General features: G+C 37.3%; 2 protein-coding genes across 4 annotated transcripts; both read right to left on the bottom strand.

Moving 5' to 3' along the window:
- Positions 1–6,007: 6,007 nt before the first annotated feature.
- On the bottom strand, positions 6,008–9,134 carry LOC108974306. Its single transcript, XM_018942043.1, has 5 exons — positions 9,096–9,134; positions 8,051–8,180; positions 7,213–7,355; positions 6,804–7,151; positions 6,008–6,742 (listed from the first exon to the last, which is right to left on the bottom strand). Exons 2-5 carry the CDS (start codon positions 8,173–8,175, stop codon positions 6,189–6,191), a joined length of 1,170 nt encoding a protein of 389 aa, XP_018797588.1. The 5' UTR covers positions 8,176–8,180; positions 9,096–9,134; the 3' UTR covers positions 6,008–6,188.
- Positions 9,135–11,251: 2,117 nt separating this feature from the next.
- Positions 11,252–22,341, bottom strand: LOC108974292. 3 transcript variants are annotated; one of them, XM_018942027.1, is made up of 6 exons: positions 22,325–22,341; positions 14,893–16,343; positions 12,898–13,033; positions 12,678–12,820; positions 12,227–12,574; positions 11,252–12,134 (listed from the first exon to the last, which is right to left on the bottom strand). In XM_018942027.1, exons 2-6 carry the CDS (start codon positions 16,274–16,276, stop codon positions 11,593–11,595), a joined length of 2,553 nt encoding a protein of 850 aa, XP_018797572.1. In that variant the 5' UTR covers positions 16,277–16,343; positions 22,325–22,341; the 3' UTR covers positions 11,252–11,592. The 3 variants fall into 3 exon arrangements, with proteins under 3 accessions (XP_018797572.1, XP_018797569.1, XP_018797577.1); XM_018942024.1 differs by lacking the exon at positions 22,325–22,341 and adding an exon at positions 22,218–22,318; XM_018942032.1 differs by lacking the exon at positions 22,325–22,341 and adding an exon at positions 20,912–21,282.
- Between the last annotated feature and the right edge of the window lie 2,887 nt (positions 22,342–25,228).

The following is a 25,228-nucleotide window of genomic DNA, read 5'->3' on the forward strand; positions in this document are numbered from 1 at the left end:
TTTCATTCCTGATTCAAATTTAAATGAAAAATATTAAAAAACACATTTTAATTAAAGTGTTAATTATACAATTAATTTTAGTGTTAATTAAAAAATTAAGAAAATTTAATTTAAATTTTAATTCAAAATAAAATTAAAAAATACGAAAAAACGGTAAAATTTTAATTCAAATGTTAATTAAAAAAATTCATTTAAATATTAATTAAATGCAAATTATTTCCAACCCTAATACCCCATATGTATAACGGTTTGTTTTGCCATTGCATAGCGCAAAGGCGCTGCTGTAGCAGTGTATGTATGTATGTATGTACGTGTACTCTGTATGTTTGCACGTGTGTCGCTGTGTGGTATTTAGTGGCAAAAATCCATAGAAATGCTGTCGACTATGAGCTATGGTATATGCAGAGCATGGCTGCGCAGCGTTTAGTCGGCTGGCTAGTCGATTTGACGACGATTCAATATTGCAGCCATAGTTAGCCAAGAGTAGTGGAGTTTTTCATTGGCGAAAAATCAATAAAAATGTTTGTATCATTTGATTTTAAAATTTTTGTCAGATTAACACACAGCTACATACAGTTAACTGTATATTGTATATACATGTACATACTCCTATATAAATATACTAACTATAATATATATATATATATATACTGTTTGATGCGCGCCAGTTACTTAATATTTTGCATTTGCATTAATTACTTAAATTAAAATTACTTAAGCGCATATTTTCGCTACTCACCAACATCGCCAAAGACATTTTCGCTGCTGTCGTCCTTGCCACGCGCCTGCAAAATTCTACACACTCGCTATTTTGACCCCAAAGCGTTTGCTGGCGTACACGTAAGCGCTTCAGAAATTGATTTCAAGTCGCATTGACGCAATAAATAACTAAAAATTAAACAAAAACTATAAATAAAATAAAGTTTCGCAGACACAAGCGGAGTAACTTTATTTTCAAGTGTTTCGGGCGCATACGACGGCTTATGCCATACGCCAGGCAGCTTTGTGTGCCGCTGCCACCCAATGCCGTATGCCGTTTCTTTGACTCAGTATTTTTACGACAGATTTTTTTTTTGTTTCCTGCTTTCTTTTTTGCAACACAAAAATTTTTTCTCACACTTTGCCCAAGCGTTAAGCGTTTATATGGGCACACACAATACCGTTAGCGTCTCACTTCGAGACTCGCACTCAGACTCCGTTATTATTGCGGACTCCGACGCCGTTACCGTTACCCGTCACTTTTGCCATTACACTACCAAAACCAAAGTAAGTGTTCCGCATTGTGCCGTGTGTTCCTCCTTTTGAGCGCCGCCGAGGCGCTGCCGACTCGACTCTACACCACTGCCGTTAATAAAATATATATTTTTCCTTATAACCACACACACACACACACACACACATATGTATATATACCAACACGAACACTAATACTAATGCAATGTTAAGTGCATACACGCACACATACACTAGCAAGTGTGGCGAGTAAAAAAATGGCGTCTATTCGACTACCTATGGAAAATCCGTTTGTGGCACACGCTTTTGCTCTTAACGCTTTTGCTTAGCTTTTCTGTTGCTACAGCCAGCTGCTGGCTGTTGGCCGCCACAACACACACTGTCATAGCAAAAATATGGGCAACATAACGTCGTCACAAGCGCCAGTCGGCCAGGCTGTGTAGTCTGTAGTCGGCGGCACTCACTCACGCGCACCCGATGAGAATGAGGACGAGCACAAGTTTGGGCGTATTGTCGAGCAAGAACGCAGTGTTGACCGCCCAACGCCCACACACACACACACACACGCACGTACGCGACGCTGCTGACTGCGTAAAGTTTTGCTTCGGCTTGTTGCACGTTGTTGTTGTATTGTGTTGTTGCTCTAACTGCTGTTAGACGTCGGCTGCTGTTGCTGTAGCCAGCCGTCCCGTTATCCCGAGTGTTGTCATCAAATGCCAATTGAATAATAATTGCGATTGTCGCAGGGTAACGGTAAGTTTGTAACGGTTTCACTGCCTGCCTGCAATGGATGGCGCTCACTCTCTCTCTGTTTTAAGGCGCTCTCACATGCTCTCGCATACGTTTGACTGGGCGTAGGGCGCAAACGCCTAATACACTAGTGGGCCAATAGACAAAAACACGCACACACACACACACGCATATACGTAAACAGAAACACACACACATATAGTACATACATGTATAGACATGCATAGCTCAGCCCCTAGCAGCTTACTTGTATACCGCGCTCAAACCTTGTGGCGTCACCTACAATACACCCCCAGCCTCTGCTGCAAAAGCTCGCCAGCCTTTTACCGTTAAATTCGTATTTAGTTGGCAACGCGTCTCCACCGCCCCGCACACCGACAAGTGTTCGTTAAGTGTGGCAAACACCATGGTTGAATTGTACACTTCTAAATGTGTATGTGTGTAAATATAAAATGTATGTATGTGTGTGTGCGTGTGTGTCTCTGTCCAGTTGAGAGAGTGAGCGCCAGTTTCTAGGTTTTGCCAGCCGCTTTCTCAACCCCAAACTGTCTGCGCGCAATTTTCACAAACACACAGGCACACGCACATACATGTAATAATACCGTTACATATGCCTGGTTGCCTTGCATTTACTTGTGTTGCCACCGGGTGCTTGCAGCAACAAGGCCAACAATAATAGTCAAAACAATAACAAATGCCAGAGAATTTATTTTTGTGCATTTAACAAATCGATAAATAATTTTTAATTGTTCCGTTGCATTAGTATGCACTTATACATATGTACATACACACTTATAAGCATAGGTACATATATAGAAATGCCAGAGGTAGCAATCCGTTCTGCCTGACAAGTTTTCCATGGTTTGGCGAAAGCTTGTTTTGGTGATTATTATTAAGGAAATTGGTGAAATTAATTTTCTCGATAAAGTTCTAATTTTTTATTTTAATGGTTGGACTCGAGTTGTTCGGTTGTCTTTTCCCCTTTAGTTTGGTAAGGTTCAGATAAGTGGTCATCGAGGTCATCCAACGGTAGGCCAAGGAAACGTCTGGTTTAGACGTAGGCGGACCATAATTAGAAGGGTGTCAGAAGTGTGGGGTTAACTGGACATGCAAAGAGGTGGTTAGAGTCATTCGGGGACTCGTTGCATGCTGGATATATGTTTGATATGTCGGGTCGATTCTGGATAAATAGGAGTTGAACCTGCCATAGTATTCAGAACGAAGGTGCTTTCGATTATCGCGGCAAACTCGAGCTCTTCGTCTACAATGGATGGTGATTTGACTCCAAATACGCCATTCGCTGAGAGAGAGTTCGTGAAGGTATGGCTACACTGTGAATGGTAGTCAGTGCGTGTCTAAAGTTAGTTGCGTCCGAAGTCTGGTCGGCGTATTGTCTTATATCGTCGACGTAGTTGAGAAATGACCTCTTGATGCTCCCAGGAGGATTTCTACGAAAAGCCCGCAGCAGAATTTGCTTAAAGAAGCAGTGCGGGTCTCACTCTTTAGATGAGAAGACATCAACAGGCATGTCCGGAGTGCAGTGTTCTGACATATCTGCAGCTTCCTCGTCTGCGTTTCACAGGACCGGCCGGCCGATTGCCKTTTATGTTGCTAACAACGTTTMTTTGAAGTGAGAAARGTGGGAGAKATAGCCRYTTACTGTTGAGTACATGCTACCGATTCCATTGTCCGATGTAGAAGCTAAASAGTAACGGGWAGAGGACACCATCCTGCGGAATTCCCTCATTAATTCCTTTCAATTTAGAGTTTTTRCYTYGAAACAGTACTAGTGATTGTCGACCGCTCAGGTAGTTCATAGTCCAACTCTTCAGCTCCGGTGGAAGCGTAGATTTTTCGATGTCCTGCTGACCGCCCACTTAGTATTGAAGCTGCGTGTTCTAGGTGTCGGTTTTGAACAATTTCTTTGGAGATTACACCATTGCCTTATGGAATAATCCAAATTTCTTGCAGATACCAAGTCAATTGAAAAACCTCTGGGCTAAAATAGTAAAACACATTTTTTTGACAAAATTCATTTTTTTTCTATTCAGTATAGTTGCTGCGTTCCAGTGTATAATTAGTGATTATAACGGCCCTCCAACTTTTCAATCCCACTTTTGTAGTACGGTTGTGTTCTTTGTTTCAAAAGACAAAAAGACGCCACAGTTTTGGCGATCACCTCATCATTCGACGAAAATTTCTTCGTAGCGAGTATTCTTAGGAATTCTGAAAACAGGAAATAATCGCTGGGGCCAGATCTGGAGAATACAGCGGATGCGGAAGCAATAGGAAGCCTATTTAATGGATTCTTGCCATCGTTTTCATTGATCTGTGACACGGCACTGTTTTTTTTACTTCAAATGCGGCCGTTTTTTGGCAATTTCGTCCTTCAAATGGTTCAATAATGCTTTGTAATAGTCGCTCTGGCTGGTCCTTCAAGGTAGTCAATACAATTTAATCCGTGCGCATTCCGAAGTAAAGACACTTTGTAAAGGGTTCATGGTGTTCAGACCACTCGGATGAGTGTCAATTGGACTTCGGAGTGAAGTGATGGAGCCATGTTTCATCCATTGTCACATATTGATTCAAAACTTCGAGTTTATTACGCTTGAACTACTCCAAACACTGTTCCGAATTATCAAATTGTAGTTGTCTTTGAATAGAGCTTTCTTGTATCCAAATATTCGCTCAGTTTAGACACTTAAAAGTCTGCTATGTCGAACAACTTCACTTTGTAGGCATCCAAAATTATTTTGAAGACTTTTTTGTTGTTGTTGTCGGCAACAACCTCTTTTGGGCATCCACTGCATTCATGCACTTCGTGCTCATTTCGCCTCTTTTTAAACTTAACAAACCATTTCTCATCGGTTAATTTCCCGCAAAGTCCGGTCCTATAAAGGGGGGTACATAACTACAAGTTATAATAAAATGCAAAACTGATCTTCAGTCTCAAGATTTTGTGGTCAGTTTTCTTGAATGACTGAGCTTTGCCATCAAAGAAAGTTTATTAACTTTTCTCTTCTTGACGATGAAAGCAGGACTAAGCGCATTAGGTCATCGCAGAAAGTTGCCTCCAACAGAGCCTGTTTTTCTGCTGTGCTCTATTCTATCAGTAGCAGTCTATCAGTAATGCGTAGTTAACGATTAGAAGTAAGCATTTTTTTCTCCCCGCTGCTACTGGCAATAATACACTTAGTATCGTTTATTTGGCGCCTTCAAAGTATGGTATATATGTTGGCTATAAGTGACTTTATTTCAAGTTATATTCAGAGTTTAGTATTATAGGTTCAGCTTTTCAAGGCGTACATATACAAAAAATTTTAACTAATGGACCATTAAAATGCACTGAACAACTGTTCCCAACCATGATTATAAATAATTAAGTGATTTTGCGCCATCTATGAACGATGTAGCAAGCAAAAGATAACCTATATGGGGCGACAGCGCCATCTAGCGAGTTCAAGCAAGGATGCTCTTTGGCGAATACTTTGATGACATTACGTGGCGCCATCTAGTCACTGTATGTGTGGTGTGGTACTAATTCACCGTTAAAGAAAGCGACATCTATATGCAACTAGGTAGTATTGAGTTTTCTCCAGCGAACAGTGTTAGAAATTGCTATAATATCTGTTTATACCCCTGAAAGGGTGTTTTAAGTTTCCCGCGAAGTTAAGGAACACCTAGGAGAAAACGTCCGAGTCCCTTGAAATGATCGTCGTTACCAGTTGAGTCGATTTAGCCATCTCCCTCTGCCTGTTCGTCTGTATATACTCGAAGTAGTCTCTCAGATGCTCAGATGAAGTTTTTCACACATCTTTTTCTCCCCAAGAAACTGCTTATGAGGCGAGACAATCGGACCACTATAGAATTTTTTTTATTTGTCAAGGTTTTAGCATTCCCGCAAAATTCGATAAAGGATCTGCAAAACAAATTTTCAGAACGGATATATGTATATATTTTCGATGACAGTTCTTGCCCTCATTTAAACTAGCGGTTTGGCCGAGCTCTAGTGTCTGCTTGCAACTACTGTAATATGGACTTCTTTTAATGTACGTTGTTGTAGAAAACTTTGCTTTCAAATTGGTCTCAAATAAATCCGGTCCAATGTGGACAGTCGCTACTATCACAGTCCAAGACCGTTGTACGTGATTGAATGATTCAATAGCACTGAGTCCTTATTGGCAGTCTCTATGTATGAACTGTTTTTATTCGAGCGTGATTTCAAAAATTTTTGTACTAAGAATTATGCTTAAAATAACTGTAAACACGGACGTCAGTGCCAGCTTCGTGGCTGTGTTGCAGACTAAATAGTTAACATAAATGAGAAACTGCGCTGCATTGGGCAACTCGCAAGCTGGATTCGTGCAGGACAAATCATTGCTGCTGATAAATTGTTGGGCCTGCACGGAAACATAAAGTGGCGGACAATCCTCGATTTGCGTGTAACCCGCACAGAGTTCGCTCAAGTCCAGCGAGTAACCATTGGTAGCAGCTGTCTGGCCACAACCCTGTTCCGGCTGATCCGCACCATCCTTACGATATGGCAAAGGGATCGTACGCGAACTGCAGACAATAAACGAAACCGGACTTTGAGGCGTGATGCGTAGATAACGCAAACTCGTCGAACCGAAGAAATAATTCGGCATAATGCGGTAGAAATTGATGGCACCAGCACGTACATATTGCACCATTTCATTGGCACCGGCCGTATTGGCGTACATACCGGCGCCACAACGTGGATTAACTAAGCGCCGTGGAACTGTAGGGAAGACGGAGAGTTATTGTACATAAAAATTAATGAATGCCTGAAGATCACTGACTTTCACGTATGCGTCGCACAACCGGTGTGCCTGCCGTCCAAACGCCGTATTCCTCGCCGAGTGGAAAGATGTCCGCATGAGCATTGGGCACCAGATCTTCGAAACGTATTAACGCACCACCGCCATAGTAGAGAAAATGTAGATCGGGCACTGAGTAGTTGAGTTTTTGTAGGAAGTTTAACGCATAGTTCATATCCCAGTCGGGCACATAGGCTATTGGGCTGGGAATGAGCAATGCGATCAGCGAACGCCCACCCAAAGAAGAGGTATTCCGATCGACATCCATAATATTGCGCGCTAAATCGGCGGCGGTATTGAGTATCTGTGGTAGGCTGAAACCAGGTTTGTCTGTAAGGATACAAAAGTTATGCTTTTGGTACTTTGTTGGAGTAAGAGATTTGCTACTTACACCATGAATGCGATGTAATATTCCAATTCTCGTAGACCTCTGGCATATAATGCGTGGTGTTGACCATTATTGTAGCATCCGCGGCGGAGAGTATTGTGACAGCGCTGGCGTAGGGATTTATATTCAGCCGCTGGAGGACGAAGCTGAGAATGAAGGTTTTGAGAGTTAATTTGTGCTAATTTTTTTGTGGTTATGTCAAAAGTAAAGATGGAAGGCAATGTGATAGTAGGTTTCATATACACCTATAGTTAGTTAGTATATCATAAAGGTCGTTCAAGATCATCGGTTCTGGAAATGAACTCACAAAAACGGACACTCGAGTCGAGGATTACCCTGAAACCATCATCGGACCATATTTTCAGCGGAAAATGTTACATCAATTAGTCCACAGAAAAAGTCTTGATAAAGGTCTTTCCATAACGGCATCAACGAGCCGGAACGACTTTCTGTCACACTGTGAATAAAATCACACCATTTCGTCACACTCTGAACGTGTTCAAAAGAACCATTCACTATTAAAATATTACACTATCTCAAATACGAGGTCTAACCCAGAAAACTTCGGTATACTAACGAGCTCAAGCCCAACATTCGTGCCGAAATCATCAGTATACCTCCAGAGATTTTGAAAGAATTAATAGAGAACGCATTGGAATAATCTTTTGGACCGAAGCTACTATATTAAATAAAAAGTTCTTTAGTATCAAAAGCACTTGGGTTTCTCAAAAATACTCTACCTTTAGCAAAACCCTATATATGAAGTACAGGAAAGTAAGGCATTTCTAATAGTACTCTCTCTTTTTTATCTAAATAACTTAAATTAGTTGAATTTTCGTACTTAACATAGTCCGCGACGAAATAATACGGCCACGTGGTATCCAAAAATACAAATATATTCGTCATAATTGTAGTCATATTGTGTATACCCTGGCTCTCCTCAGCGGCATAGCAGTCTGAGTACATCCAAGCTGTGGAATTTAAAAAAGGATTTAGCATATTAATAATATAATATTAATAAGGTAAGAACTAAGAAGGTTACATTGGGTTAAGAGGTTGCTTCTAACAGCGAACTCACTTAGACCGCTTAGAACGGCGGTCCGTTGTGTTACCTAAAACTCCTATATAATAGAACCGCATCAAATCAATTTGATCCTATCAAAACTTTGTTGTGACGGCTAATCTCAGTTTCGGCTATGTCTCCAGGTTCGTCGAAGGTAGGACTGTCTATATTTTTTGTCCTCAAGCTAGCAAATGCTTCACAACTCATGTCTTTGGAAGGTTAAGTTGACTTTGGTTACTAAATCACGTCGCGTTTTGACTTCTGCAATGAAATTTCTAACCTCTTTGAGCTGTCGTCGTTTCTCTCAAATTTATATATCGCTTTTCAAAAGTATGCCTCAGTAAGTAATCGTTCGAAGGCGGTAAAAACATTTCTTTTGAGATTAGGTCTAAATACAAATCTGGATTTCAACCTGGTGCTGCCCACCCATAAAAATGATGCGAAGTTGCCAGTTAGGCTGTTATATAAATTAATTCTAGTTTCTACTACTTAAAGGAAAGCAAAGAAGGAATTAAGGTTGACTCTTTTCAACAATGATATTGAAAATTATCTAAACATATTATAAAAGTTTAACTAACGTTCGTAAATAGAGTGGCTGTCTGACGTCGCACCTTAACCTTAAGGATGTCCTTTGTGAAACCAGCGGTAATAAAATCTTCTCACTTTATTTTTTCCTCTCTGAACCACTGCTGAAACTCATCAGTAAAAAAAAAAGTTTTATCTGTGCAACCGCCGACGCATCGTCAAAAAATTCTCGATCAATAGTTTCGATTATCTTTTTATACAAAGAGAGAGTATATTTTATAGTCCTCTCGTCTTTTACCTCCTTATTGTTTCTGCAATAGACAGTTTATGATATTCCTAGTCTAACATATTGGCATGACTACCAATTAGGGAGTGACCGCTTACTAATGTGCCTATGTCATTCCTTTTTAATTTTAATAGCCGCCATGTGCGGTGCATACTCCTTTGAGTACTTTTGTCGGCTTGTTGAGTCAGATAGGGATATACTTCACGCAGCTCAACTATTTTTATGACATGTTTGTGCATTAAATATCGGCAAGTAGCCAGTGACATACAAATTCCGTTCTTTTTTTGGAAATTGGAATCTAATTACAATGTACCGCATTTGCTTCACAGTTAACAGGAATATCAGCATGTCTTGAAATTTATTACAGGTTTAGGGTGAAAATTGGTAGAATCTTAGTTCCACTAAGAGATCAAGGCATTTTTTCATTATCTTTAATGAAACCTTAACTGACTTTAGTGATTTCAAAGCTACTTGGCAATCTGTATATACGAATAGGCAATATTGGGGACCGAATTTAGGTTCAGGTCTGTAAGATTAATTGTAATTCTATGATATTGGGAAGACACGAGAACTTATTTGTTTCTTGATGTATGGAACGACTTGGCACATTTTACGTCGATTTTGAATTGAAAGCGTACAAAATACATTTTGTGCCAGAACTGAAGCTACTCGGCATTCGTTTTATTGGCCTTGTTACACGTAACGAGTACAGTGGCGAGACAGTATTCTGGCCGAGTATGATACTCGGTCGAGAGAGTTGCGTTGGCGAGTAGAGGTTTACACGTATTTTGTTCATCTAGTTAGACAGTGAAGTTTTTCAAAGTTTTATTTACAATGTTTGGTAGAAAAAGACACCTTAAAAGAGTTTTTAATGAAGTTCTACCGCATCTCATAAAAGAGTATTTGCCATTTCAATTGTTTCACAATTCACAATTCAAAATTCAATTGAAACTAAATAAACAACATAAAAATCGACCGAGTGGCGAGTGAAGACCGAACGCGTGTTCACATGCAACGAGCGAGTCAGTGATTTGCTCAGAAGGGGCAAAAGAGTGAAGAAAAAAGCAGCACTCGGCCTAGTAAACAAAATGTGATTCTAGTGACTCTCTCGCCACTATACTCGCCCACTGACTCGGTTCATTACTCGCCTTACTGTTTAAACGAAACGAGCACTCGGCCGAGTCACTGTCTCGCCGCTTTACTCGTTACGTGTGATCAAGGCATATGGGCTCTTGAAAACTTGCGAGAAGATCTGATGTTTTCGAGTCAAATTTTGTTTAGCGATGAAGTTCATTTCTGGTTCAATAGACTGTAAACAATCAAAATTGCTACATTTGAGACAAAGCGCAATCTGAAGAGATTCAAGAGCTGCCATTTCATTCAGAAAAAGCCACAACTTGGTTTGGTTCGTGGTGAGTAGATAATTTTTCGTATTGGCTCCGTCAATTGGCCACCCTTAATAAGATTAAGAATGTCCATGGTATTGGGTAGAAACGGTAACTTATTAAGTACCTTAATTATCTTTATAAGGAGGACTCTTTCAGTCCACGAGTTGACTTCGGCACCACATGCTTACAGAAAAAGTCTATTGGCAACAAATGTAAAATGATGTTAAGTGCTTCATTTGGCGTTGTTCTGAGAGCTCTACTGATTCATTTCTTTCCCAATATTAGTCACTGTACACGAATGTCATATATCATAACCGCTGTGTAGATCCAATGAGTTACCGAAAGCATTAAATCCAATTTGGGACCCATCATTCTTTTTGAGGTGTAGGGTGCTGTAGCTGCTTTCTTTACTCTGTCCTTTAAGTTTAATTGCCTGTCTAAAATTAGTTGCAAGTAGCTTTCTCTATCTCCTACAGACTGGTGTCATTTAATAATGATGGTGTAGATTAGATTAGAGAGTAAAGTAAATGAGGATTGCTCGATCTAACGGCTATTGTGCCCTCTCTTAAGTCAATTAGCAGGTGTTCTGGAGTTACAGACTACAAGTCGCAGAACCGGCAATTCGCACAAGAAGCTAGGCCCATGTTATATTGTATAAGTGCTACTTGAGCTTACAATGGTGTTCTAACTTCGAGAGTATTGTGCTTCCTAGTGAACAATACAAGCTCTCTATCGTTTGCTTTAAAGTTCGGATTAATAACACTAGAATATTTTTTTTTCTGCTGATTTACGTTTATGGCATTCGTACTTTATTCGTAATACGATTAAACAATAAATTATAGTGAAATGTAAATCAACAATATGTATGTATATATAGTATTATATGATAGAAATAGAAACTGATGAACTTAGCCGCCTATGTAGAGCATATACTATTCATTATTCTTATTTGTGTACTATGGAGGATCACGTGACGTGACCTTTTTGCATGCTGATTGAACTTAAAATTGTATTTTATTACTGTACTAAGTACATTGGCAACACTGGTAAACCAAAATATGAAAAAACGTATGTATGTGTGTAGAAAAAAACTAAACAAATAAGCCGATCGCGCAACGATGCTACTGCAAGGCCTCACGCAGGATGTAAGCCAGCGCAATCGTAACGAAACTGGCAAAGAGACCGGCCACGCCACTATAGCAACCCAAATTCGTCACCGAAATGACGTAACGCGCCTGATTTGGTGTTTGACAAGCATTGTCCGTGCAAGACACTGTCGTCTGTATGAATGTGGGTGCCTGCACGGAGATATACAGCGGCGGGCACTGACTAATGTAACTGTAACCGTTGCAAGCATTGGACAGATCATAGGAGAAGCCATTGCCGATTGCTCCGCAAGTGATGTCGTTTGAACCGCCATTGGCATTGGTGGCATTGCTTTGGGTTGGTAATGGAACGGTGCGTGAGGTGCATATGATGAACTGAATGCCGCTGGTCGATTGTATGGCTACATTGCGATTGCTGCCGGCGCCGTAGAAGTAGTTTGGTACCATGCGATAGAAGTTCGTGCCATTCAGATTGAGATACTGTGCCAATTGATCGGTGCCCCACGAGGGCGTTATCCAGTTGGAGCCGCAACGTGGATTGATGATACGACGCGGAACTGCAACAGGAGGCGAATAAAGGAAAATAATACGAATGTCAGTTGGAATTAAGCCAGTGAGTGAAATGAGGAGCGCAGTCCCCCAAACTTACTTTGTACGATACGCGACACGACCGGTCCGGACGAAACGGACGGCGTACTGCCCGTATTCAGCGTGAACAAATCTTGACTGGGATTGCGTACGAATGTTGCAAAGCGGCTGATCTGACCGCTGGTGTAGTAAATGAAACGTAGATCGGGTACTTGTTCGTAAATGTATTGCAATTGTGTGATGGCATAAGAGGAATCGCTGGAGCTCACTTGTACGGTGCTATAGGGTAGCATTAAAGCGATTAGCGAGCGTCCGCCCACTGAGGAGTTGGTTTGTTCGGCACTCATGTAGGCTTGGGTCAAGTTTTGTATGGTTTGCAAGACGTTAGGCAAATTAAAGCCGGCGGTATCTACAGCGCATAGAGCGCGGTGAAGAGGAGAGAAAAATTTATTTATTTTTGTTTTGGTATTAGCAAGAGATTAGTGTATTGAAACGAACGAAAGCGAACTCACATTGTGCTTGCAGGGTCACATTCCAGCCTTGAAAAATGTCGGGTAGATAATTGGTGGTATTGACAATAACCGAACCATCGTAAGCAGCTAATAAGGTGACCGAACTGGCATAGGGATTTATGTTGAGACGTTGTAGTATGTAACTGTAAAATGCATGGCGAGTTAGTTTGTGTGTCTGTGAGAGAGATTATATGCAAAATGCTGTTTCTGAAACACTCACACAAGATAGTCAACAATACTTCTGTATTGCCAGGTTGTATCCAAGAACACATAGATATTGGTCATGGGTGTTATCATATTGGTAACGCTATTGGCGCTGCTGCTAACGGTACAGGTAACGTCGTTAAGACTATTCGCTGAAATGAGAGAGAAAAGAGTGTGATGAGTTAGACGAGAGTTAGCTGTAAGCTAATATATTTTAATGAAAAAGTTGAAAAACTGAGATGATGAATTCGATTAGAAGGTATCAGCATTATGAGCAAACCTGTAAATGCGTAGGGAGTTATGTTTGTTGTAAGAAAATATGAAATCGCGAACGCAAGAACGGGCGTACCTCACGTAACAGCCGTGGATAGATATAGAACACAGGTGCATGGCTGCGAAGATCGTTGTCAGTGAAGCTGGGAGCATAAAGAAGTTCACACTGGAGCATTCTGAAATTCTCTGATTCTTCGATCTTATCACGGAAATTTGTCCTATTTCTGTTAGCTCTCTCATACGTACTGAGAGAACTAATGATGGAGAAAGCTGCTGTTGAAGAGGCGCAGTCAACTATTTAAAGAATGGTTTGAAACTCATAAAGAAGGTTGAACATATATTTCATATGTCGGGGTCTATTCTGGACAAGTAGGAGTTTAACCTGCTACAGTATCCAGCACGAAGCCGCACAAGGGTCACTCTCGTTTCTGGTGACAACTCGAGCTCTTCGTTTACAATGGTTTGGCTCCAAGTATGGCATGTGCTAAGAGGGAGTCGGTGAAGGTGTTAATGGCTCCACTGTGAATGGCGGTTAGTGTTTGTTGGAAGTTAGTCGTGTCCGAAGTCTGGTCGTATTATTTGATGTCGTCGACGTAGTTGAGGAATGACGTGTTAGTGCTCCTAGGAGGCGGTTGCGCTCCAAGTAGCTCCACGGTTGATTTCTTCGGAAGCACCTCAGTAGGAACTACTTGGAGAGGAGTTCATTATACTCCTTAACTTGGAGCATATGGGCCTCACTAAGCAGGTGTTCGATGGGAGGGATCAAGAGGTATCCCTTTGTAGCTCAGATTTCTGTGTTCTGACAAGTTTGGAGCTTTATCGTCTGCGTTTCACTGCATCGAGGCGATCATATTGGTGTGGCGTAGTTATAACCGGCTGGCCGATTATCTTGTATGCTGCCAACAAAGTTTCTTTGTCTTTTCCACATGTGTTGCCGGCTAGCGACTTGAGGATTTAGTTGCGGCTCTGAACTTTGGCGATAATCGCGCTCGTATGAGGAGTGAGTTAGACCAGACTGTGGAAAGTTTCTTCTAAAATTGTAGGGGTTATCGATAGTCGGAATCTTAACACCATCGACTGAAAAATTAAGGTTAAGTTTGTATGCTGTGGATTTAGTGATGCCTATATGCCTGGTCATAGGGAAATTGCTGGTAACTGCTCACAAGAAAGGGCACTTTTACCCCGATTACATCGGATTGGGTACGACTTGGAATTCGGTAGACTACTGGACTTCGAGTTAACAACTAGCTCCTGTAGCACTGCGACTTCCTGCTGAGATCCACGGAATTATTTGCCTTCAGTTAAGTCTTTGGTTTCCACAAGGCAAACTAAATCAATTTAATTTCTAGGACTAATAATTTTTTCGGAGATAGCTAAGCCTGACCGAGCCTGAAGTAGTGGAACCCGGAAAAGAACAGAGGTGTCCTTTCCTACAGAGAGCGTACGGTTTTCGATAGTGCGAATATACTAACAAATTATTTGAAAACATGGAACAATAAAATACCATGTACAGCTCTCGAAGAACTGGTCTCCGAAGTTGGTCCTAAGATTTCAACTTCTTCTGATTGTCATAAGAATTTACCTTCCTATCCAAATTCTACTTAGATATTGTCTTATCATGAGCTATTTATTCTTTCTAGTTTCTGTTCTACAGATTATGTAGCTTTTACTAAATTACTTAAGATGTAAAAACGCTTAAGATAATGAACTCTTAAAATATACTTTTGGTAATACTCACGGACATAGCTTTGCAGAGCAGCTGCAGCCGACGATGAGAATGTCGCAATGTTTGCCGGCGACAATGTGACACCCAGTTGCATTTCGCGATCCAATACCTGTGAGAAAGCGCTCGTCTGCAAGATCATCTGATTGTTTGGAGCATATGTTGCGAAGTTGGCTTTGCGATTGCATGCCATAATGCCACTATTCAACACGCCATTCGTCGAGTAGTACATGCGCAACAGTTGCGACAGCTTCATATTTGACGACTGCGTACGCCACGAGACGATATTCTGTGCAATAATCAGGCCATCCAAACCGCCACGTATCTCGGCGTCGGTCATTTCAAAGTTTTTACGCTGCGTCAGGAAGTACCATTCGGGCATGACGGTGCTATTCCAGGCGCCATTAGCGCCCACCGAAGCCGTCTCGGCGGATGTGAACGGCACTTGCACCAGCGCCACTTCGGCCAGATCGCCTGCCAAGGTGGCGGCCCAACGATTGTCCACACCTACGGTGGCTGTCTGTGGCAAATTTGTATAGCCATTACTACGGCTCGATAGCGCTAACAATGTGCGCAACTGTACAGTTTGTTGTTGTAAGCCAGTGGCAACACCAGCTAGCAATGCACCGGCAGCCACTGTGCCCCAAGGCGTCCAAATAACGCCATTCTCCACGGGACATTGACTGATTGTTGTGCTGGTCGTGGTACCCGTATTCGTCCAGCCGAAGTCGTAATCTAGCGCATTGTAAGCGCCCTTCTTAAAACCGCGTTTCTGCGCTTTAGCTTTGAAACTCTCCAACACCTCGACATCGCCGACAAAACCGCCTTTACGTTCCACATTTGGAGAGCGTCGAAAGCGCTGCGCGCGATACTGCGACAAATTATTACATACGGAACTTTCATCGCCGCGCACGCGCAAATCTAGCGAGCTGGAGAGCATAAAGTGTAGCGAACAACGCTCCTCACGTGTCAGCGTGCTGTTGGGGAAGGTGAAGGCATTGCCGGGTATCAGACGTGATAGTAATATGCGAAATTTCGGAAATTGGAAACCGGTCGGACTGTATGGTATTACACCCGGCGATTCGGCTACATTATAGGCGCGTTGTATGCCATCTTGGCGGAAGCGCTGCAGCAGCGCCACTGTTAGCGTGCGCATATCATAGTTGTAGGTGGGTGTGTTCTCCACCTTTTCGATTAGTGAAATCAGCGTTTCGATTGTGGCTGGCAGGCGATTTTGACGATTCATAAAGTAACTGGTATTATAGCATTCCTCGAGAGAGGGTGGTATCTGTGGCATAATATTCTCTTGCGCATGCGTGTTGCCTATGCTACAACATAGGAAGGTTAGACAGAGCAGTAGTAGTGCTGCGCCGGTGCGCATCACGTTCGTTGGTGACATACTGTTGCTGTTGGTGGATTACGTAGGAATCCGTTAGTGCTTCGTTAAATTTGAAATCGGTTGGTGGCTGAAATGGCAGAGAGTTGGAAAAGTTTTGTTAGGATTGGTTTTGAATTTTTTTAAGACTTAAGATATAGCAGAAAATTGTAGAAAAAGTTTTCAATAAAATATGAGGAAAAATTGGGAACATAAGCTCGAGTTTAATATTTTATAAGAAGTTATAGGTTTTCATTTTGGAATGTTTAAAAAGCTTATTCTATTAATTTTTGTATTTTAAAATTTTTGGCATATTAATTTTTGTATTTTTGGGAAATTGTCAACAATTTTTAGTAAACTCCGAAAATTCGGAGTTTATGGAAAGTTAAACAAAAATGTTTGCCATATTATTTCTTTTATTTCTGGGAGGTGTTTAATGCTAAGCTCCACAATTTTCAGTAACTCCGAAAATTCGGAGTTTAGGGCGAGTTTAAGGAAAAGTTTTGCTATATTAATTTTTATTTCTCTGCCTAGTGTTTAATACCAAACTCCACAAATTTCAGTCAACACCGAAAATTCGGAGTTTATGGAAAGTTGAAGAAAAATGTTTGCCGTATTATTTTTTGTATTTCCGGGGTGGGCTTATTGCTAAACTCCACAATTTTCGTTAAACTCCGAAAATTCGGAGTTTAATTTGAGTTAAAGGAAAATGTTTGCTATGGTAATTTTTATATCTCTGGGTAGTGTTTAATGTTAAACTCCAACAATTTTCAGTAAACACCGATAAAATTGGTGTTTAAGGCGAGTTAAAGAAGAAGAGTTAACAATATTAATTTTTGTAATAATCTCTACAATTTTTAGTAAACGCGATTTTGTGAAAAAATTTTAAATTTATGTAACAACTTTCAATGAATATCAAGCAGAACTGGCAAAAATTACAAATTCTATAATAAATATTTTTTAAGATTCTTTGAAAATTTTAGTAAATTCAGCTATATTCATAAAAATTCCCAAACAGTTGAGTAATATTATATACAAATTAGTTGTTATTACGAAATTTCGTTAGTTTTATCTACCCTTGGCATACTAGCTTTAAACCCCATTAATCATACGCCTAGTCATACCCAAATATTTCGGTGCTCAATTTGCTGTTGTCTTACTTTATTCTCGCCTCTTTGGTTAACATTATTCTAATTGCGGACATTTTAAACATAGTTCTACCACTACACATGTATTCTTGTTTACGTATGTATGCGTGTGTGAATTGCACACACTTAGCGTCTATGATTTGTACCTCAAAAGCACCTATGCTTATCTACCACTAAACTAATAGCAACATAATAAAATGTACATATTTTTATCAGAATTGAACTGCTGGCAGCAATTAGGTACATAAAGTGGCGAGTTCGCATTATTAGAAATAAATTTTATTATCTTGAAAATGTTTGTAAATACAATATGAGAGTATTTATATGTAATTAAGTCGTCAAAAATGTTAAATTAACTTTTACACAGCATGTTGTAATCGATTGGTTGTCAACCTTGAATTCATATATGTAACTGATTAAAATTGTATGTATGAGTGAGAGACCATATTATATATAGGCACTTACATATATACAAATATTTACTTAATTGAGTCATCAATACGTAGTACTGTGAGTAACAATGCGAGTTGCAAGAACAAGTGAGGTGATTAGGGCATACATTGTATACATTTCCTGTAGATTATTTGTCAACTTGAGTTGAATTTCCTTGATGTATGCATTCCAAATATTTACTACTTATGCAATTAACAAAATTTTAGGAATTCAGCAACTAATTGTTCTCAATTAATAAACTGAAAATCAATCAATTTGTTACTAAATTAATATGGCATATAACAAATTTTGGTATGAAAAACCGTTTTTCAATTCGAGATCAATTTCTTTGGTCTCCATGTCAAAATATATTTCTAATTGTGCAATTAGGATAATTTCAGCAACTTAGCAATTAATTGTCCATAATTTACAAGCAAAATTATTAGTTAATTGGTTCCCTACGTAGTATCTTATTTAAAAAATTTTGGTATGATTAACAAATATCTCAACTCGAGTTCGATTTCCATTGATTTTGTGCCAGAAAAAACTCCTTATCGTGCAATTAAGAAATGTTCAGCCATTGGCAGTTACGTTTTTTAATTTACAAAGAAAAAATCAATCAATTTCTTGTCAAATAAATTAGTTATCTAATATATAATATTTTGTTACAAATAATCATTTCACAACATTTCGTAGCTTTCTATGTCAACAAAAAAAAAAAAAAAAAAAAAAAAAAAAAAAAAAAAAAAAAAAAAAAAAAAAAAAAAAAAAAAAAAAAAAAAAAAAAAAAAAACAATTCCTTAATTTACAAACCAAAAAATAAATTTTCTTGCTTTCTGCATTCCAAAAGTTTACTAATTCTGCAATTAAAACAATTTCAGCAAATTGGCATTTTATTGCCTTTCAGTTATAGACCAAAACCAAGCAATTTAAAGTCAAATTAGTATATTTTGATACGAATATTTAATTCGCAATTTTTCTGTGTCAAAAAAAAAAAAAACAATTACAATTAAGCAATTAAGGAAATTTCAGCAATTGAACTGCAACTGCGCTCAATTAGCAAACCGGAAAGTTTATAAATTTATTTTTTTATTTTTTATATTATATATAATTTATATATTTAATAATAAAGTAAATATAATTACTAATTGTTCTCAATTTACAATTGAGACAATTAACTAATTGCCCAATTAGTATTTCATTGCTCAATTAGCAAACCCCAAAAATTGGTAAATTTGTTTTAATAAAAAAAAAAAAATTATAACTGAGCAATTAAGTAAATTTCAGCAATTTAACAACTAATTGTGCTCAATTAGTAACCCACAAAGATTTGTCAATTTATTGTAAATTTAATAAGAAACAAAATTTAATCACTAATTGTTCTCAATTTACAACTGAAAGGCCCAAGTAGCATTTAATTGCAAATTAATTTAACTAAAACTCTAAAATATTTTGAATCAGGAAACAATAAATATTATCTCTTATTTTCAATTATATTGAAATTCATGTCTCTAGAAAAACATTATTACTGAATGTCGAACAAATACATTGATGTCTCTTAGATATATAGTATATATTTATATAGTATTATTACGCAGAAATACCGTGACTCACATTTGGCAGCTATAAATAATTACCTGGCACTCATTTTATAATAAAGTAAACTATCTCAAATTTCAAAATACTAAACCACATTATTTACAAGCTTTGCACCTGATACCAAAGAGAAATCGCTTGTGAAATCGGCAAGTGGAATTTATTTGTTTTATTCACTTGCTTCACTTATCGATTGTAAACGCTATCAATACCAAGAACTATAAACAAAATGAATGAAATATTCAAGCGATGACGTCACCGAAATGAAGCCAAGCACCACTGTGCGTTTCCATAGATTTTTACATTGGAAAAGTAATGGCGTTTTGAATGTGCAAAGAAGTTAAGAAATAAAAAGCTGATAGGAGAGCGCCGATAAGAACAGGTGCCTAGTCTAACGGAGCTTGAAACCGTAAAAATATATTATGAGTACCTATGTAAACCATATTTATGCGTACTTGTATATAGGTATGTATATACTATATGAGTGTTTCTAAAACTGTGTGTTTAAAGACACACAATATGAGGCCTTATGTAGATTAGATATGTATATACTACGTGATATTTATATGTTTAACTGTAAAGCGAAAAACTTAAAACCAGTTTTAGTTACTATTTGTATTCGTATATAAGGCACAAAGTGAACCGGAAGTTTCGAAAATAATTATGTCAAGTAAATGGGGTTTAGGGAAAGTACTTAACCGTGAAAACATTGTATTTAACTTAAGTAAGATGTCTTTGAAATTTATCGATATTATATATCATCAATGGACTTTTGTGTAGAAGTTCACGCAAGTCAGAAAGTTTTGTTTTCACTTGGCAGAGGTCAGAGACAATTCTTTTACATATGGTTCAAACAGTTCATGACTTCCGGTCTTTGACCAAGCATCCTCTGGGTAGCTAAAAAACATCCATTTAAAGGCTTGCTGAAGTAAGAAGTCTACACATCCCATATATCACTTTCGTTGTAGAATATGGTCGTTTGAAAAAATGAAATAATGGAAACGATTCGTGAAAACAGTACCGAGACATACCCCCTCTTCGCTGGTTTTAAAACTACTAGGGCTGTGAAAACTAACAATAATGATATCATTGGCCATAAGTTAGTTCTTCTTTTTCCAGTTTGGACAAAGGTTGAAAACAAATAAGTTTGGTTGTGAACGAAGGCAAGACGAAATATCTTCTGTTATCAAAAAACATTCGTCGCACTCGCGACTTGACTCCCACGTCACCGTTGACATTCATAACTTAAATGTCGTAGATAATTTTGTTGATCTCGGAAGGAATTCGAACATTTTTTTTATAAAAAACTTTTCGAAAATCAAATTTTTCAAATCTATAAAGTGTAAGCATGGTTTGGAAAACTACATACTATCGCGAAAGTCTCTGTGAAAAAATTGTCCAAAGGAAATATTGATTTTTAAGAATTAAAAGCTGATCATTACTTTTGAGTTTTCGAAATTACACTCTCTTGTTGGTTACTTACAGATTTTATAGTATAAACTATTCTGTTTTTTTATCTATAATACATATTTACTTTTTTTTGATCAAAACTATAATTTTCGATAAAACAAATTGTTTTTGTTGCCTTTATAAGTCCGATTATTAGTCAGTGCCACTGTATACGATTACAAATGCACACTACGACAAAGCTTAACGGTCTGTCCATAAGAAGCACAAACTGATAAGGAACAGGTGAATGTGGAATCAGCGCAATTCGTGTTATAACGGTAGTAATTTGAGGCATACATATATATTTATATTATATATCACAGGTAAATAACATATTTCGAGTTTGTTGGTATGCTGTTGTAATATATTATTTTTTATTTCGACTTTGAAGAGGGTTTTCTGTGCACTTTTTTCTGTTTAGTTAACTATTTCAGCCACTATGATTCAGGTCTGCCGATAAGATATTGTTAATATTGTATATATTACATAATATATATACATATCCATATGTACATAATGTACATGTGCGTGTGTTCGTGCTGGTTTTTGCTTTAGCTATTTGACACTCTTAGATAAGCAGACTAGTTAATGTTAGTTTTTTTTAACATTTTGTTGCTGAATTTTTTTTTCACTTGCAGATTTTCACTAACAAAAAATGTGAAAATTTTTAAATTTCGAATTTTTTGAAATTAATTTTATTTTTTCATTTTCGAAAATTTTTATATTTAAAAATTAATTTTATTTTTTTCACTTGCATGTTTTTGTTAACAAAAAATTTAAAAATTTTTCATTTTCGAAAAAAAAATTATATTCGAAAAAAATTTCATTTTCGAAATTTCGAAAGTACATTTGTTTTCTTTTCACTTTCATATTCCTGTAAACAAAAAATTTCAAAACTTTTCATTCTCGAAAGAAAAACTTATTTTCGAAAATTTTTGTTAAGGTATAAAGTTTAAAATTTAATTTTCGATTATTTTTGAGTTGTGTATTTTTAGTAACAAAAAAATGTTTAAAATTTAAAAATTTTTCATTTTCGAAAAAAAATTTATATTCGAAAAAAATTTCATTTTCGAAATTTCGAAAATACATTTGTTTGCTCGCTAACTTAAGTTTCACAAAAAAATTAAATATTTTTTAATTTCACAATTTTCGAAATTTGTTGCATTTCCAAATTTCCGATATCAGATTTGTGCGTTCGTTGTTCTTTTCTTTTCTGTTCGCATTTATTTAGCTTTTGTTTCAATATTTTTTTCAAGTTAGTTTTATTAACATTATTTTCTCAAAATTCTCTTTTACTTTAAAATTTTTTTCTTATCTTAACCAACTTATGTTAAACTCACAATTCTATTACACTTGTTCTCTTTCAATTAACCCACTTAGAAGACCACAAAATATTAATTTTTTTTATCTCAATATTCGTTATAATTATAGACAGCGGTACACGCACCTTACCCACTCTTTCGCTTGATCGTACTAATTTTCGATTTTCGTGTCGGCAACGGCGAACACCTTTAAAAAAAAGCTATAAGCCCACAACTAGTGTCTCGCTTATCTTCAAATAGATAAGAATTTATCATGAGCGACAAAGTTTCGAAAGCCAAATGCTGACTAACTAGCATTGGACAAATAAAAATTTATGCTGATAAGATAGCGGCAAAGCTGAAATAAAAAGTTTCGTTTTCTGACTAGTCGTTTCTAAATACCACGGAACTAGTCTGAAAGGAGTTCGTAATTGAAAATATTATTGCTGAGTTTCGGAAGTTATAGTAAAAAATATTTAAAAAATTAGGATAAGAAGCGAAAATATTTCAAATATGAACTAAAGAATCAGCATAGATATACTATATTACATACAATTTCAAATAAAATAATTCTGAATATAATAAATTCGGAATTATTTGTATAAAATCAAGTGGATTCCCTTTCGATTTGAAATTAATACAAATTTCGAAAAATATACATGAAAATTAATGAAATACTCGAAACAAAGTTCTGATTTTTTTCGCTTGTTTTAGAGTGTATATTTCTACTCATTACTCCTGCAAAGCGCGAAGAGTAATAGTTAATTCGAAACCTAAAAAAGATATAAAAAAGAAGTTCGAGTTTTTTGAAGCATTTCTTCGCTAGATTGCACAACACTGTCCGTGGTATTTCCTCGAAAAAATGTAGTAATTTTTCAAAAAAATATGTATATTTTTAAACCGCATCATTTTATTGCCGGGTTAGTTTTAGCAACAAATATTGTATGTATAGGTGCTTTAGTATCTGTGCACAGAGTTTCAAAACAATGGTTTACTTTGTATTTTGGGCGTTACCTTCAGCAAGGCAGGCATATTTTCACCTAAAACAGTTTTATGTTAGAAATATATCAGTTCATTTTGAATGTGGTTTCGTTCTCTAACTTATTACCATGATTAGTAGAAGGTTGAGAAGGGTTAATAATTCTTTTTATTTTTTATTTTTTATTTTTTAGAAGATTTAATAAATAATTTAGTATGCAATAAAGTTAATATTAAACCCAGACATCTCTACTGTTTGAAAACTATTTTGGTATAGAAATACTTAAAATCTATAAAATCGGATATTTACTTAATCAGTTTGCAGACATCTTCATCTTACCAGCTGAAGACTTTACAGTTACTATGAAACTTTGGCCGTTCGTTTCGGTTTTGACGTGTCGCCAGCTTGACTCTAATATTCATGGAGTGAATGCAATCTTATTAATCTTTAAGCGTCTAAAAATATTATACATATAAGGCCTTTTAATTGACTTGCATTTACTTGCTTTATAAGTATACACTTTCAAGCAAATATGCCTACAATACATATAAGTTATGATAAGATATGTTTAGACAAATTCATTAGATAAAGAATAGAAAATATTTTTTATATTAAAATTGTCCGAACTTTTATGCTAGGCGCATACATTGGAGCAGAAACCAATGAGTTTACATTTGCTCTAAATATAGTAACAGGTGAGTATGATGAATCAGCATACTTAACAAATACACAAAGCTTATCATTTTTAGTTGAACCTGTGCCGAATGCCCAAACTTGACTTGAAATATATAATTTTATTAATCATAACGCAACGATTACTCTTCTCTCGCCGAACAGACGTAAGGGGCGCAAATTACATACGTGCGGATTTGGCCGAGTCATAAAAGGCAAGAGAGAAGCCGCCAGTTATTTGTTAGTTCCCTTTGAGTCTGCGCTATTGACGGCCACCCGCCAGGCTTATCATCGGTATGGGTCGTATGACATCTTGATCCAATTTTTTTGTATCTGAGACCTGTGCAGCTAACATACAACTAAGAAGTCAGAACTTAGCTAGATACCTCTTAACTGCAACAGTGGCTAATTTTACCACTTATCGTGAAGACACTCTGGTATCTATTACCAGTCGGTACTCTCGTTAGGACTTCAAGCGAGTACATGGACAGTTTGACGCTCTTTACGGCTAAAATTGTGCAACAATGCCTAAAAATGCACAGTTTCAATACTCTCAAATGGCCAGCATAAAGTCTTGTCCTTAACCCAATAGAAAATTTGTGGGTATACAAAATCGAAATCCGCCTGCTAACATGGCCATGGGTATAGACGGAGTGGGTAGGTACAGACTGAGTGGAGAAATATATCCCACTCAATGTTTGAAAACTTGGTTGAAAGTATATTTATACGTATAAGAATCATAATGAAAATAGAGAACGAGGGCAAAGTACTAAGTCCTCTACATAATTCTTATCAAAGTGTATAGGTGCAAAACTGTCGAAATGACTTGTTATTGAAATGTTTCGTATATTTTCGTTCAGGAATAAAGTCAAGCTATTCTGCTTTCTACTTTTATAAAATATATATATGTACATATAGATTTATGTTCTTCCGTTATTAAAATAGAAGCTATTGATGCGTCTGATTTTGTATTACTAACAAATGGAGCTAGTTCCAAGCTAGTGCGCCACTAGATGATAGGCTTAAGCCGTTTTGTAGGTTTGTAAGGATCTTATGAACTATTTATAGGTGTTTTAGATACCACAAGGGATCGGTTTTCTGAGCAGTGCAAGTAAGATCACTATTAGAATAACCCTTAACCTAACCTTATCCCACCAAGGTCACAACTATTTTGAAAGAACTGATCTCAATTATAAATTGAGTACCGTGATTTATTTCTATGATAGCAATGAATTCTTCATAACTCCATAGTCATTTGTTCTAAGTCAAGTTATTCGGAAATCTTTGAAAAAATAAGTCGTTCGAAGCTCGTTTCAAAACTATTTTGCTGTTGAATAGTCCTTTAGCCATGGCTTGATGATTGCTACACCATCTTCGAAAAAGTACGGTTTTTTGTGTC

The sequence above is a fragment of the Bactrocera latifrons genome, unplaced genomic scaffold (genome assembly GCF_001853355.1).
Source record: "Bactrocera latifrons isolate USDA-ARS-PBARC rearing strain unplaced genomic scaffold, ASM185335v1 scaffold_111, whole genome shotgun sequence".
Lineage (NCBI taxonomy): Eukaryota > Metazoa > Arthropoda > Insecta > Diptera > Tephritidae > Bactrocera > Bactrocera latifrons.